Source organism: Carya illinoinensis, chromosome 7 (assembly GCF_018687715.1).
Source record: "Carya illinoinensis cultivar Pawnee chromosome 7, C.illinoinensisPawnee_v1, whole genome shotgun sequence".
NCBI lineage: Eukaryota > Viridiplantae > Streptophyta > Magnoliopsida > Fagales > Juglandaceae > Carya > Carya illinoinensis.
In genome coordinates this window covers 32,660,075-32,677,126 of record NC_056758.1, presented here as the reverse complement: position 1 = coordinate 32,677,126, position 17,052 = coordinate 32,660,075, and the positions used below count along the sequence as shown (strand labels likewise).

General features: G+C 36.8%; 2 protein-coding genes across 2 annotated transcripts; one reads left to right on the top strand and one right to left on the bottom strand.

Moving 5' to 3' along the window:
• Positions 1–1,734: 1,734 nt before the first annotated feature.
• Positions 1,735–4,077, top strand: LOC122316335 (protein FAR1-RELATED SEQUENCE 5-like). Its single transcript, XM_043132864.1, has one exon. It carries the CDS (start codon positions 1,735–1,737, stop codon positions 4,075–4,077), a length of 2,343 nt encoding a protein of 780 aa, XP_042988798.1.
• A 4,826-nt stretch (positions 4,078–8,903) lies between these two features.
• LOC122317077 (cathepsin B-like protease 2) lies at positions 8,904–14,826 on the bottom strand. The gene is made up of 11 exons (XM_043133980.1): positions 14,591–14,826; positions 12,867–12,920; positions 12,516–12,596; positions 12,224–12,380; positions 12,109–12,113; positions 11,945–12,019; positions 11,605–11,730; positions 11,219–11,437; positions 9,475–9,588; positions 9,351–9,386; positions 8,904–9,277 (listed from the first exon to the last, which is right to left on the bottom strand). The coding sequence occupies exons 1-11, from the start codon at positions 14,654–14,656 to the stop codon at positions 9,143–9,145; spliced, it is 1,068 nt and encodes a 355-aa protein (XP_042989914.1). The 5' UTR covers positions 14,657–14,826; the 3' UTR covers positions 8,904–9,142.
• Between the last annotated feature and the right edge of the window lie 2,226 nt (positions 14,827–17,052).

Genomic DNA, 17,052 nt, shown 5'->3' with positions numbered 1-17,052 from the left:
TAAAAACTTGTTTTAATATTTCATTTTATATCATTATAAAATCTTCGGATTCTCCAACGTGAACGTGGTTTCTCACAAGTTACAAGAAGTCTGTCCTAGTACGTTGTCCCTATACCACACGCCTCAACTTCAACGTGCATCACATACCATTTTTCTAATAAATTTTGTCCTCCAAATTGGTTGTCGTGTGAAAACAGTCCCTCGGGATGAACGAAACGATCACCCATGGATTTCCTCGACAACAATCACCACCATTGCAGCATAGATTTCGTTGGATATGAAATTAATCGACATCCAGCCTATTCAAAGCTCATTACCAACAAATATAGAACAAATAAACGTAATAAATGTCAACTATCGAAGGTGACATAAAGTAAATAAAATTCAATTACTCCGAATAATAAATGATACCTCTATAAAAAGAAGGGGCTACTACACACGTAGAGATCTAATTACTCTATCAAAGAAGACTTTTATACCATCTCAAAGGAATCTCTCTCCACAAGTAAGTACACGAGAGACTGTAAAATTATTGAATGAGCCATGCTATATAGCAGCTTTCATATCTAACACATCTTGCACACACCCAATCTTAAATACTTTCTCTCGTAACGCAAAGACTAAAGAGCCCTCGTAGACTCACTATACTCATCATTGGTTAAAGAGCTTTTCCTTAACAGTTCCTCTTCGGAACGGTCATGCCGTTCTCAACACTTAAACGGCAACCAATAACAGCCCGACACGTCAGCGGGCTTCATCTTAATTCCATGCAGCACACGACAGGAGATAGCCCAATAGATTTTGTAAAAACAGAGGGAAAATCGTTCCCGGTTCCCTCAACGTCGCAGCCTTCACTCACGTCGTCCGTCGCACTGTAGCCCGTCGCAGCCTCCAGTTCACGCCGTCGGCAACCTCCACCTCAGCCCGTCGTAGCATTCACTTCCGGCCCAAAAATCACGTCGCACACTTCAGCCTCAGCCCGTCGCACATGGTCGGTTTTGCATCAAAAAAATTATTGTTTCCAGATTTATGTTCATCTTGTTTTCAGATCTATTACGTTTTGAGTTTTATTTCGTCTCACATTCAGTCGATCTGTAAAGCCATTATAAGTTATTATTGTAATCTTGAATCTGATGCCATACGCTTGACAGATTTATTGGATGTAAACTCCATTTCCAGATTCGGTGTGGATGATTCGAAATAAAATCCCAGATAATATTTGGGTCGGTGTGTTTGTTCATCCTTATGTTGTGAATATTGTTTTAGCAAAATGGAGTCATACACTCTGTTATAGGGCTTTGATTTGAAAGGTAAAAAACATCCCATTTTAGTTGTTCATCACTGCTAAATCCACTTAAGGTATATATCAGTGTTAAAAAAAAAAAATTAGTCGGCCATCTAAATCATTAAAAGAGGATTGTTGGAATTTTCATCTTGTTGAAAATTTATTTTAGCATGTGGTTGGTGGAGGTTGGAATCTAACATGGCGTTAATTATAATGCATATATGCACGTCAAATTCATTAACTGTTATGCTTCTATGTTTTTTTTTACAACAGAAATTTTTATTACAAGAATTGCTATGCTTCTATAATTATAACAGAAATATTTATTGCAAGAATTGCTATGCTTCTATATTTATAACAGAAAATTTCTTTACAAGAATTGTTATCCTTTTTTATATTTTTTGTAGGATTTTCTGTCAAGTTCGGATAGTGATGAAGTTGAGATTATGATGAGTAGAAATTATCCTGAAGTTGAAGATGTTAGTAGTGATGCTGAAATTGGAGTAGAACAAAATGATATGAATGTGGGTGTGGGAGACTGTGTGAATGAGGGAGATGAAGTGAATGTGGAAGAGCGAGATCAAGCGGTGGAAGATGGAGTTAATGTGGAAGTGGAAGTAGAAGATGGAGATGAAGTCAATAAGATTTCCAGTTCGAGTAGTAGTCTTATTGAACCATTCGTTGGGAAGGAATTTGATGAGGTTGAAGATGCTCAAGCATTTTACAAGGCGTATGCAAGACGAACGGGTTTTGCAATGAGGACCAACCATACTCGATTATCAAAGGATGATAGAAAACTAATTCTAGTAGAGTATGTTTGCTCAAGGGAAGGATTTCGGCGTGAAAGTCGGAAGCAAATAGAACGGAGAATCCCTGAACCTGCAGAGACAAAGATTGGGTGTAAAGCAACGATGTGTATAAAAAAAGATTGTCAAAAGTGGACAGTATGCAAGTTCATCCGCGAACACAACCATGAGCTACTTACACCGAGAAGCACTAGTTTGTTTCGTGGACATAGAGGCGTAACACGTGTCCAAAAAAAACTCATTCTCACTTTGAATGAGTCCGGTGTACCAACAAGGAAGATAATGTCGGTGTTGAGCAAAGAATCAGGTGGTGATTTTAATGTTGGATGCATTGGTAAGGACGTCGAGAATTTTTTGGGAAATAAAAGAAGGAAATTGTTTGAAGAAGGAGATGCACAAAGATTGTATGCGTACTTTCTTGATAGGCAGTGTAAAGAACCTGGGTTTGTGTATTCCATGCAAGTTGATGAGAATGGGTGTATGGGAAGTTGTTTTTGGGCAGATGCAAGATCAAGTGCCGCATATCAATATTTTGGAGATGTGGTCACGTTTGATGCGACTTACTTGACAAATATCTATAAGATGCCGTTCGTGCCATTTTCAGGGGTGAATCATCATCACCAAACTATAATGTTCGGTTGTGCATTGTTAGTTAATGAAACAGCTGAATCCTATATTTGGCTATTGAGAACTTGGCAAGAGGCAATGCTTGGGCGTGCCCCTTCAACCATAATTACTGATGATGATAAGGCGATGGCGAAGGCCATTAGTGAGGTCCTCCCAAATACAACCCATAGGTTGTGCCTGTGGCATATTTTACAATTTCCAGAACATTTGGCACATGTGTATAACAAGTTTTCGGACTTTCAAAAAGAGTTCCATCATTGTATCCATGAGACAATAACTGTTGATGAGTTTGAGCAGGAGTGGAGTTCAATACTAGCGAAGTATGGTCTAGTGGATAATGATTGGCTGCAAAATCTTTACAACCGAAGGGATAAGTGGGTTCCAGCTTACTTGCGAACCACGTTTTGTGCTGGTATGTCAACAACCCAAAGGAGCGAGAGCATGAATAAATTTTTCAAAGATTATGTTCGTTCGAGTACAATGGTGAGCGATTTTGTGCATCAATACGAGAAAGCCTTAGATGCACGTTATTTCAAGGAGAAAGAGAAGGACGTGCGCACAAAATCGACACGGGCGATTATGAAAACGTTATGGAAAATTGAAAAAGATGCAGCCTCAATCTACACAAGGAAGTCTTTCATGATCTTCCAGGATGAGCTATTCAATAGCCAACGGTACATTCCAACCAAAGTTGGGAAAGATGGTGAAAGTAAGATATACGGAGTCACACGGAATGACAAAGAATATCCTATTTATCAGGTCACCTTGGATAGTGGAGAAGTGAAGGCAATATGTACTTGTCATATGTTTGAGTTTGTGGGGATTCTTTGTCGGCATATCCTATGTGTCCTTGGGAAGAAATCGAAATTAGATTTGTTACCACATCATTATATTCTAGAGAGATGGACCATCAATGCTAAGAGCCGGACTATTCTTGACATACCAACTTCTGATGGGCATGTAATGAGACAAGATGATCCAATGTTGAGAAAAAGTAAATTGATGATGCAATTCTATGATATTGCCGAACTTGGCTCACAATCAATCCAAAAATGTCAACACCTCTCTCTTGCCTTAGACAAGGTCCACAAGGAGTTTCTGTCAATGGAACAAGTTGAAGGAGAAAAAAATTTGGAAGATGAAAACATGTCATTGAATGATTCACAAATGTTCAAATCACAAGTCGTATCAAATTTTTCACAAGTTTTACAAGATCCTCCACGGGTGGCAACTAAAGGCCGACCGAAATCGTTGAGAGCAAAAAACCCAAAGGAGACTCAAACCGCGAAGAAAAGGCGTTGTAGCATCTGCAAGATTGAGGGTCATGCTAAGAACAACTGTCCTTCAGTGAGGTTGTAAGATAGTTTGAAAATTTGTGTTGTAAATTTTTCATTCTTATTTCAATAAATTTTTGACAGGTTTATTATCTTTTATGTAGGGATATTGGAAATACAACTGGTAACATATCACAAAGCTTGGACCCGTCAGTTCAAAAATGAGGTTGGTAAAACAAGTTGGTGTTTTATACTCTTTCAAGGATTGAGGAACTTGGGATGGTTTTTTTATTATGCTGAGTGATTCAAGGATTGAGGAAGAACATGGAGGATTGCGGTTCAAAGGCAGTTGGAATTGATTTCCAGAATGTTATACTCATGTTCAGTTTTATTTCGATTATCGTGTTTCAGTTTCAGTTTTTTATTTTTTTTGTGCCTGTGGCAAATTTGAATCTGGTTATGTATGTTATATTTGAAGCTGGGAAGGTTAAGACAATATTAAGTTCAATGGGAAGTTGTAATAGATTGACAGTTAACAGTCATTGTAATGGAAATGAATTGGTTTTGACATGGAGGATTGAAAACATGTCTAAATCTGGAAATGATTTAGTTTTACTTGGAGCATGTATTTTCAGCATGTATGTTGAAGGTAAGATTCTGCATGTTTGAGCATGTATTTTTCAGCATGTTTGATTTAGTTTTCAGCATGTAAATTCCAAGATTCTGCAAGTCTATGTATTTTCAGCATGTACATGGCAAGATTCTGCAAGTTGGTATATTGTTGGATGTAAATGGCAAGATTCTGCAAGTTGGTGTATTTTCAGCAACTTGCGGTTCACAGGTTTCATTACATGTTTAGACCTGTAATGGAAATGATTGACAGATTTGATTTCATAAGAAGCAAACATGTAATGCTAATGATTTCCAGATTTGATTTCCAGATTAGTAAAACCAGATATAAGAAACAGTTTTAGATTCACATGTAGAGATTACACGATCATGTCAACTTCAGAAGTACATCATTACATTTCCATAAGTACAAACCAAAAAACCAAGCTAAGTATCATTACATTTCCAAAATACATTTTCAACATTACAAGCTAAGTATCATTACAAGTCGGAAATAAGTTCAACATTACAAGCTAAGTATCAGTACAGATCCAAAATAAGCTAAGTATTACATCATTACAATGGCAGAGGTACATTCTTCTCCAGAACCAAAATTATTACAGCCAATATCAGCACAAAACAAGTCCATGACAAATATAAAGCTTTTAAGGTTCCCTTATACTTCTTCTCCATATGCTTGAATTTGGCTTCTTCAGTCATTGCGCGTTCTTTCATTATTAAAGAGTTCCTTCTTTGAGCTAGATCCAACGTCATCTTGCAACATGTGTTTAGTTCCATTTCAAGATCGATCCATTGAAAAAATTCACATTGCTTGTTGATCTTGTAATTTGGGCAGTTGTAAAACCGCCTGCCAAAACTAGTAGCCTTGCCTGAAATCCTAAGCTTGGATGGAATCCCACAATAGCAAAATGGACGCTCGAAACTGGCACTACTCTCACTGGCACTACTGTCATCGTATTTCATTACAACTACTGCAAGCAAATATTGGAAGAAAATATTGTATCAAATTTGAGGAACAAGGCAGATTCTAAGTAATAAAGCAAGTAGTTAATGCAAGCAAAAGGAGAAAAGGTTGGACAGTGTGATTTTGAGGAACAGATTCTAAGATATTTAGCAACTACTGAAAGCAAAGTAATAACGCACAGTGAAGATTCAGCACTGAGGAACTGGGCAGATTCTAAGACAAAAGCAACTACTTCAGCAAATTAATACATATCATACTAAATAACATATCATAAAGCACAAGTTACCTTAATTAGTACAGAAGATTCAAAGAACATGACCAAACAAATGTCCTTCAGCTAAATAATAAGTACCAGGCTAATTGAAAGAGTATTAACAGTACGTTAACAGTGAATGAATGAATTAAGCAGATTTCATAAGAAGATTCACACTCAAATGGCAAAATGATTGATATATCATATACAAATAAATGACGAAGACTACAACAGTTTATCTTACTTGTACAAACAAATAATGATTGATATATCATATACAACCAAAGCACACGTTACCTTAATTAGTACAAAAGATTCAAACCCCATGACCAAACAAATGTCCTTCAGCTAAATAATAAGTACCAGGCTAATTGAAAGAGTATTAACAGTAAATTAAGGTAATGTATGAATTAAACAGATTTCATAAGAAGATTCACACTCAAATGGCAAAATGATTGATATATCATAAGTAAATAAATGACCAAGACTACAACAGCTTATCTTACTTGCACAAACAAATAATGATTGATATATCATATACAACCAAAGCACACGTTACCTTAATTAGTACAGAAGATTCAAACCCCATGACCAAACAAATGTCCTTCAGCTAAATAATAAGTACCAGGCTAATTGAAAGAGTATTAACAGTAAATTAAGGTAATGTATGAATTAAACAGATTTCATAAGAAGATTCACACTCAAATGGCAAAATGATTGATATATCATAAGTAAATAAATGACCAAGACTACAACAGTTTATCTTACTTGCACAAACAAATAATGATTGATATATCATATACAACCAAAGCACAAGTTACCTTAATTAGTACAGAAGATTCAAAGAACATGACCAAACAAATGTCCTTCAGCTAAATAATAAGTACCAGGCTAATTGAAAGAGTATTAACAGTAAATTAATAGTGAATGAATGAATTAAGCAGATTTCATAAGAAGATTCACACTCAAATGGCAAAATGATTGATATATCATATACAAATAAATGACGAAGACTACAACAGTTTATCTTACTTGCACAAACAGATAATGATTGATATATCATATACAAATAAATGACTTTGCCCCTGAGTTTTGGAAGCAACTGAACAGAGCATGTACAAAACCCACATCCATGGACCAGAAAAAGCTCAACAAAACAACCAAATTTATGTTCAACAACTACCACCAATATAAGGGAAATCCTTTGGGGATTGCTAAAACCATCTATTCTATCCATATAAAATAAATTATTGGGCTCTTACAAACAAAATACAGTATAGAAAATTTATATAAAATCTACAACTACAAGCACGAACATGGCTGTTCAACATTCATCCTAAGCATAAATCAAATGCAAACAAAATATAGAAAATGGAAATGATTGTACAAATACAACAAGGAAAGGAGCTAGCAATCAGAAGTATCAACAAACCCAACAATGAGAAACAAATGGTATTTCGTATCAGGGGCTCTGTTCTGGTTCGATGGGAGGGAAAGGGTAGGGGTTAGGGCAGTTGTAGAGGAAGAGGAATCGGGAAGGAGGGGGGTGAGGGTTAGGGCTCGAGGGAGAGGAATCGGGAAGGAGGGGGGTGAGGGTTAGGGCTCGTGGGAGAGGAATCGGGAAGGAGGGGGTGAGGGTTCGACTGAGAGGAATCGGGAAGGAAGGGGGTGAGGGGGTGAGGGGGTGAGGGTTCGACTGAGAGGAATCGGGAAGGAAGGGGGTGAGGGGCTAGGGCTCGACTGAGACGAATCGGGAAGGAAGGGGGTGAGGGGCTAGGGCTCGACTGACAGGAGCCGGGAAGGAAGGGGGTGAGGTGGTGAGGGGCTAGGGCTCGACTGAGGGAGAGGATGGTGGAGACGTCGCAGGAGGGAACGAGGAGGGCTAGGGGCCAGGGCTCGAGGGGGAGGGGCTCGAGGGAGAAGGGAGCGGGGAGAGGGGAGAGGAGAGGTCGGGGGAGGGAAGTTGGGAATACCAGGTTGAATGCATTGCGGTCACATGGTATGGCAATGAGGTGTCTACGTGGCATGATTTTATTGGATGCCGTTTTTCAAATTAGACCGGCGTGACCGGTAGGAATATATATTCTTTCCTTAAAAGAGTTTCATAGACATAGCGAGGGAGCCATGGATTTTTTTTTTTTTTAATAAAAAAATTTAGTTACAAGCAATTTCACACATTAATATGAATGAATCATCTAATGTAATTGTTCATAAATAGACTTTATTGAAAATAAAATCAATTTAAATTTTAAATATAAAAATATCAATATTGATATGCAGATTAGTACGCAAATTTTCTTTTATATAGCAAAACTTTTTTTTTATTATTATATAACTTTCAAATAGCGAGAGAGCCAACTTCTTCACATAGATCCATCGGCGCCGATGTCTATATATATATATATATATATATTTTTTTTTTTTTTTTGGGTTGATGAGCATTTGCTATTACAACATTTTTTTTTAGAATACTGGTTGCATGGGGGAGAGCCGATTTCGCTGACGGTTTCAGATCTAAAAAGACTACACAACCAACTACAAAGAACACTCAGGCTGGATGTGAAAAGAGTAAAACCACTCAGATAATTAACTCATCACTTCCGGATGTTCCTAAATGTCTTCTTAAACTCTACTCTGCACTAATAATTAAACATCATGAGTGGGTTGCACAAGAAGAAGATTGCATTCTACAACTGTTGGGAGAAGGAGACGTTGTTGGACGAGAACGTGAAGAAGACACGTTGGAGAAGAAGTTGCTAGAGGTAGGAGAACATTAAGGGAACTACAATTTATTTAAGGGTGCGTAGGGTGTGAGGCTTCTGTTTAGATTTTTCCTTATCCAATATAGTAAATTTTGCCTCCAAACTACCTGTTAATGTATGCTTTTATGTTGAAATATGTAAATCAATCTCTTTTATTTACAGTTTATATGTTTTATTTACTATTTATTATATGGATAAGTATCCATAAATCATAACAACGACGCCCAAGCAAACATCACGAACCATTCAACCGTGTTGTTGGTCTCCAGCCAAGCCGGAAAAATCAACAGGATATATATGAATTGTGCTAATATCGTGATTGCATTAATAAAAACTTGTTCTTTGTGTATAGGTGATTTGAAGCCCCGATGTCAATATTATTATACAAACCAACTATAACCTTGTCCATTCGCACACCCAAGCAGCTTTTGATTGCCATCATTTTGATACCTCGATGGCATAATTAACACATATATATTTTGTCACTTCCAGCTCACAACAGCCAGCAAGCAGAAGTTCTTATGGGATAAACAACCTACTTTCAAGCTGAAACATCTGCAACATCATCCTCGCTGGCAACCTCTCTTACGAGATTTTTGGTTGAAGGCAAACCAGCAACCACATCATCTTCAATACCGCACTCGTTTGTCCCTCTTCGGATCATGAAGTACCCATCCTGCCATTAAAATCAATTAGTCATTGAAAATTTGAGAAGACACACAGTGGAGAATGACTGGATAGGAACATACATCACCCCAGCTTCTATTCCACTGATTTGCAAGGATCTGCCACAGATACAAGTAAAAATAAGAATATAAACATTGCAAATCTAGTATCAAAGCTTGAAGATTACTGGTGGAAATATTCACATACCCAATAGTCCTCCCCGGACTCAGTTGTCCCCCAGCCAATTAGCTTTACAGCATGACCTCCCATTACGTCACCTGAAATGTGTCTGTAAACTCCAGATTTGTAGTGAGCAAAGTCCTGTAAAATGGCGTAAAGAACCAGCAGTCAGATAGCACATTTCTAATAGAAAATTGACAAAAAACGTCATTTTCTAACAACCTCCTCTAAAGGCAAAATTACTGAAACATTAAAGGCTGTATCTGTCTTTCACAGAGAAATAAACAAGAAATGATCTTCAAACATTTTGTAAAACATAAAAAATAAAAGAATAAAAGTTTTTTTTTTTTGATAATATAAAAAATAAAAGAATAAAAGTACTGGCTTGATAAACCCTGTTCCTTTTGTTCAGGGCAGTCCAAATAGAAATCAATTACAGGTGTAGGAAAGGTTTGAACTTTTTTTATTTTTTATTTTTATTTTTATGGTTTAAGGGTGGGCACTCAGTTGGCCTGCTCTACAAAGCATTCCACCTTGGAAGGCTGGTGACCTAGATCAGGAAGGAGTTTCATACTAACCAATCCACCAATAACATGAGTATTTGGCTTGTATATGCAAGAGAAACAGGACTGACTGCTAACTAGCCTTCTTGCTTGTTCCTAGAAAACTCCAGCCTTCTTTCATAAGCTAACCTTTTTTTTTTGTTTGTTTGGGGGGGGGGGGGGGGGGGGGGGGGGGGGGTGGGGAGGATTACGGATCATTTTCTCAACCGTTTGAACAAAGCTTCCTTCACAGTGCATGCAGGGGATCATAATAAATGACTCCCAGCTTTGCATAATAAACTTGCTTTCTTCAGAAGTTCTTGCTGTACCACTGAGATTTGCCTTTTCAGATGGAAAAATCAAGATTCCAATAGCTTTTTAACAACTACCTGAACTCTACAGGCTCAGCAAACAAGCAATTCAATGACAGGCAGTCCATATCGCACAACTGACAGATGAGAGGTAGAGACCTGTTACATCACACCAATACATATGTACCACTGGGCTTTTGCAGGGATACACTATCAATGCCATATTTAAAGATGCCGGTCACCCAATGCAGAAGCCAGACAGCTTAAGTGAGCATATAATGGTAGTAGGCAATGCCTACGAAAGCTACAGCAGAGATCAGGCTATCTCTGAATTTAATTTCTCAAACTTCACTCGGACAATGTTGTGAGAAAAATCTCTTATTGATGGGGTGTGGCTGAGGGGAATGAGGAATCTACTTGGCATGTGTATTCTGAATGGAAGTTTAAGATCGGCCAAGAAAGTGGCTCCATCAGCTCAATACACCATCTATGGAAGAGAAATCCAGCCTCCAGAGAGATGATATTAGGGTAGTCCGCGTCCAGACCCATCCTTTCTCCCAAATTCTGGATAGTGATGGTTACCCAATGGTGCACACCTCTTACACACACCTTTGATTTGCATTGTTGATTGTTAACATTGATTAAAAACAATGGTAGGGACAAGAGACGCACAAGGCAGTGCAAATGACATTTTCCCCATGCTTCAATTCAGTTGCAGCTATGTCTTGATACTCAGATATGTCTGGATACTCTAGTACAATTTTATTTTTTTCCAGTAAAATTCTATTTTTATGCTTATCGAGAGAAGAAGATAATATCTTATTACCACACTAAAAACAAGAGAAACAAGAACCAACAATGTTAAGAATTATGCAAAAGAAGTTTCAGCAAATAATATGAAGCAATAACTTTCTTTACCTCATAAACGGTGAAGGAGACCTCAACTGGTCCATTCTTGTAAACTTCTGCCATAATACTGTGGGGATCAGAACTGATTCTATATGCACTAGCACTATAGCGCTTTGAATCCCTCCATAGCTGGTTCTTATCTACGCATTTCCTAACACACTTGGGAGTAGGATATGCAGGCTCGCATCCAGGGTGGGAACAGCCAGTATCATCAAAGTACGGGTCACACTGCCATATGGGAATTCTTTACATTAAGCACAGACCACGAGGACACAACCAGTGGGACAAAGAAACTTTATTCAGGCAAAATTTCATGATATAAATTAAGCGGGTGCACACGCGAGCGCATGCAGCCTACAGAGTCATGGCAACAAGTACAAGCCAAAACACGTTACCTCTTCAGTGACAACACCATGGTGGATGAAGTATCTCCATGCATAAATTGGATAGCCCCCATCACAGCCACTTCCACACATAAAGCCACAGCATGCTACAAGATCATTGGCAGACAGAGACGTATTCTGCAGTAAACCATATATAGGTATTTACCCCAAAAATAGTCCATTAATACATACATACACACAGCTGGTTGCCCAGAGTGTGGAATGCTTAAGCTACTAAACTAAAGTAGTTTATAGTATGGAATGCCATGGTAGCAGCTTTGTGCGTGTGTGCGTGTCGCATTTATAATGGACAAGAGAAGTCAAAATGCTTCACATAAGATGTTAAAGTTACCACGCCATAATGTATGCAAAAACGATCTGATAGTGATTCAACAGCACCAAAAGCCCAACAAGAACCACAGTGACCCTGAATCACCAGAACAAGAAGTTTTAAGAATTTTTAGAAGTCTTCAGTGTAAGGAGATATAATCAAGCGAGGATTTGAAACAGAATTACCTGATCTTTAATGATGAAATCGGGTCCAGCATTTGACATAACAAAAAAGAAAACCATCAGGACTTCTGAAAGAATCTCGAGATCACAAAATTTGAGCATCGACCAGGTTACTAACCTAGAATTCTTCCAATGGTACTACACTGTGGCCATGCAGTTCTTGCATCAAAACTACTGGGCAACCTTAAGGATTTTGGATGAGTTATGAGAGGGGTGCTCTGCAAATCCTTTCGAGGTGTTGGTTTGACTCCAAGAATGTGCTTAAATTGCTCAACCTGTGCATGAGAAGAAAAATTGGTAAATAATCAGCTTATAATGAAAAGAAAATTTGCACTTGTCAAGCACATAAAAGAAAGTGGAGAAAACCCAAAACTTAATCACAAAACGTTTTGCGCCAGTTGAAGACTCACGGTATAATTAGAGAAGCGAGGATTCATGGCAGCTTGCCATCCAGCCTCAGGGTCTTCGTTTATCTTTCTGATGATTGACTCCTGTAATGATCATATAAGAGCCAAAACTTATATATTCTGAATTCCACCCAAAAAAAAATAAAATCAATTGCCATAATTTTATAAATAAATAGGTAAGAAGGCAGTTTTGTTTAGTTTGAAAAACTCCAGCAGGCTTCTGAAATTCAAAGGTGTTGGTAGTCATAGATTTTTCCGTTAATTCATTCTATTAGTACATACCAGAGGGAGGGAAGGGGGGGGGGGGGGGGGGGGAGAGAGAGAGAGAGAGTCTTCAGAAAGTAAGGGAAATACCTGAAGGATATGAGAGTTAAGTTTGATACTTGGAACTTGTTCGGCTGTACTGACCTGCAGACAATATGACAAAGATGTTCACATAACGATTTGAAAACTTAAAACATATAGGGAAAAAAAAAAATCAGTTCAAGGAATACCCATACAAGAACCAAGCTAGAATGTACCCATTTTCCAACTCTTAATGGGTTCTTAGGAAACTATCTCAGAGTTACCAGAATACAATACTCATTGGAATGTGGTGCGCTTTCGTTCCAGTAAACTAATTTGGCAAACCAAAAATCTCAGTATTTTTCTTCCCTTATTGATACTTATAAATGACTCTATTTTTGGTAGTCCTGAATATCGTTCTATGTGTTAGAAATTCTTTTTGTGAAATCAATCTATCAATTTATTTGATATGCAAAACCAGGCTATAACTATAAACATAATAACTTGAATAAGCACTATGTATGTTACAAACTTTTTTCTTTTTGCTAGACATTTCTCCACAAGTAGAATAAACTATTTTACAAGTTTGTCTAGCTGCATGTTTAGTGAAATGAGTACATATATAAAAAGAAGAATAAGAATGATTGCATTCTATCTTAGGTATTACTACACTCCTGCCCCGTCCGCGGCCCAAATTGAGTCTGTCACATTTGTGGCACTTGAACTGCCAAAGTTACGAACCTATTGTGAACAAAGTTGGAAACATTTGAGCATTGGGTTTTTCACTCCATAGATTCCTGAAGTACTATCATGGCCTAATGGTATGTATGCCCCATCCTTGGCTCAGTGGCTAATCTAGTAGACTCCATTATTGGTCTTTGGAAGGGTTCTGTATAGTTCTAGTTTGGGGTATAACGTTGTGGTTGTTCCCTCAACTGATTGAGAAAACAAGTCAATAGAGTAACATTATGTACAATTGTGGAATGCGCGTACAATCGTTTTGGAAAATAGTGGAGTCCACTATTAAAAACTTAGTTTTTTTTCCACGTGAATTTCGTATTTATTCACTTTTTCTATAAGAATTGAGCGGCCCTCACACACTCCATCAAATATCATTTCTCTTTATACTACCGAATCCCACATTCAGGGGTAACTTGGGTACCATGTTTTCCACACCCATTCTGTATGCCACATCGACAAGTGTTTCCATGACTAAGCTCTGTCTTATAAAATCATATCCCATTACTCTGGTGGGTTTGTACTGTTACGTTACAAATGGTGTGCAATTGAACCATCAGCTTGCTTCTCTTTCTAGTCGAAGTTCTCTTATGGAATAGTAGGAATTTTAGAATAAGTAAAGCAAGCCCCATAAAGAATTGGATCACTTTTCCTCCCACTCGTAAATTAATACGATTCACAACAGCATACCCTTCTGAAAAGAGCTTTCCAAGAAATAAATTCTTCTTTACGAAGTCACGAAAACCAACTTGGATAATTCTTGATGATTACAGATGATAAAGACCGCAACAGTAAACTTGGAATCGTACCATGAAATTTATATAAGCAAACGAGACAGGGTTTTGAACGGATAACACATAAAGTATTCGGCAGAAACAGAGAAAAAAGACAGGATAGGAGGAAGAAACTTCTAGTAATACGATTTAAATTAACTTTGATATCAGTCAACAGCGAAAGTTGGATCAAAATAGTTCTAAACAAGAAACGAGACATCGGATCAGGACCTAAGAGGGGTGGTGGGTAGGTGGGAGAGGAGAGAGAAAGGGAGCACATACCTCAGCTACCGCCGCTCCCAAAAATAAGAGCAGCAAGGACGCCCAATAGAAGGGAGTTGTAGCCATTGCCGAGCCCTTTTTGTCGACGGAGGTTGGGGAATCAGGAACGGATAGGACGATAAGGTACGCTTGTGTTGCTTTTATTGATGGGTTGCTTCTCTAATGTATTACCGGGAGTCGGGACTCCCAAAAAAGCAAGACACGACGGGATAAGCAATAATTGTAACCAACTGCGACTGGGAATGGAATTGACACTTTCGTACGTCGTTTATGTTGAGTCTTTAGAACGTAACTCGGGGCAGTCCGGACCAATCGTAGCTTCATTCAACTCCCCAAGAAATCTGCGGATATTTTTGGTTCAAGTGATTTTTTCTGAACTCCAAAAACAAATATTTATTTATCTGAGTTTTTTAAAAATAAAAAAATAAAGATGAAAACAATTTTAAAAAAAAATCAATGTAAAATATATTAAAATTCATTAAAGCAACCCATTATGAGAAATCCAAAATTTATGTATAATTAATTCTTAAGGGGCAATCTAAGCAATCCAACAAATGTCACTTGCCTTAGAATGTATAATGGCCCCATGCTCAAACATATAAAATGCATTATCAAATCATGCAAAACTATATATTATTTGTTGAATTTGCTTCTATGATATGATTGATTATTCTTAAATCACCGGCTTGAACGCGATGGAGCAATAATAAGATTGATATAAATTATGATTCTAAAATGAGTTGTGTTAAGATCAAGAGTTTAAATTTATCATTTTGTTATTTAGACTGTGTTTGGATATTGAACTGAATTGAGATAAAAGTTAAAAATTAAATAAAATATTGTTATAATATTATTTTTTAAAATTGTTAATATTTTAAGATTTAAAAAAATTGAATTGTTTATTATATTTTGTGTTGAAATTTAAAAAAATTATAATAATTAAATGAGATGAATTGAGATGATGTTGGAAACTAAACTAGCCTAATTCAGATGGTGAAGTGAGTTATGTAGGACCCATTTAAAATGTGTTTAAATATTAAGATGAATTTAATACTATTTATAGGAAGTTGAAATAGGTTGTGGGTCACACGTATAAATAACTGTTGAGTTGAAAAATGTTACGACTCTTACATATAAAAAGATTTTGAATTGAGATAAATTTAATAATTTGAGAGTTGTTTGTTTGAATGTTACATTCAGTTTAACATTCAAACAATTAAAATAGTCATTAAAATAGAAATAAATTTACTTTTGTTAGCCGACATTAAATACTATGCATGGATTTACACCAAAGGATAGGATAAGATCGCTCTCACTCTTACTATTTACTATAGAAGATGAAAGTGAAAAAATAATTGTTAAAAAAAGGCTGAGCTAGCCAAATTTTTTTCAAACAAACATCAAACACCTCGAACTTCATTTAAAAAAACAAAAAAACCTTGAACGTGCTTGTCGGGGTGGCACAAGGTGTGGACCTGAGAGCTGAGCTTAGGAAGGTTGGGAGGAAGAGGCTTGTCCCAAGGGGTTCCTGATTTGGACCGAACCACAAGTCTTCAAATGGCTCAAAACTTAGGCCCAAACAAGGTTTATGGGTTGAATACAAAAACTAGCCCGTTGATACGCCACCTAACCTATACGTAGAACTTAGAAGAAAAGGGGGACGATAAATGGGCTGGAGGGAGTCATGGCCCTCTTTGGTTTTGAAATTAATATTATTTTTTATATATGATTATTATTTATAGCTGGGTTAAAAATAAATAAATCAGACTCTACTCCTGCCTAATAAAACAACCCATTTTAACCCTAATCCATTTTATAAACTGGGCATAAAAATGAAAAAAAAAGTTCTTAATATTTATATTATCTTTAATAAAATTGTGTAATAAGTTCATCTAAAAAAATAAGAGTTCTGATACCAATAGCAAAACAAATAAGTACATTTTATTTTTTATTTTATATATTTTTTAAACATATTTAAATATTTAAAAAAATAAAAAATATATAAATTTACTAATAAAAAATTCCTTAATTATTAAGTATTCTTTAAAAAAAATAAAATACACAATCAGTCGAGAATCTTTAACATTCCTCAAAACAACATTCTCGAAGAAACTAGTGCTTGACTTCATGCATTAATGCTGCTCTTTTCAATCACCGACATCGTGATCTTCCCTTTATCTTAGGAACATGTTCCTAAAAAAAATAAAACCGCATGCAGAGCGTGGCACAAAAGCAACCTTAGAATATCACTCTCACGTGAACCATGTGCTAACTATAATTATAGTTTTCTGGTTCAATTTCACTTTTCAAATCCTTCAATATAAAAAATTAAAAAAAAAAGAAAAAAGAAAACTATAATTTGTATGCTTTTGAATTAGTCGCTACCATATGTTTTTATCCACCAACATCACCGGTGGACCTCCACTCACTCCTCACCTTTTGCCAGCCTCCCTTGTACTCTA

Bases quoted from the DNA above. Each gene is read 5' to 3' on its own strand.
- LOC122317077 (XM_043133980.1), bottom strand. From the start codon at position 14,656: ATGGCTACAACTCCCTTCTATTGGGCGTCCTTGCTGCTCTTATTTTTG. The intron at 12,381-12,515 runs GTGAGTCTTCAA...TCTCATGCACAG, and splicing joins CTCGCTTCTCTAATTATACC to GTTGAGCAATTTAAGCACAT. The intron at 11,438-11,604 runs GTAACGTGTTTT...CCCATATGGCAG, and splicing joins ATGGTGTTGTCACTGAAGAG to TGTGACCCGTACTTTGATGA.
- LOC122316335 (XM_043132864.1), top strand. From the start codon at position 1,735: ATGAGTAGAAATTATCCTGAAGTTGAAGATGTTAGTAGTGATGCTGAA.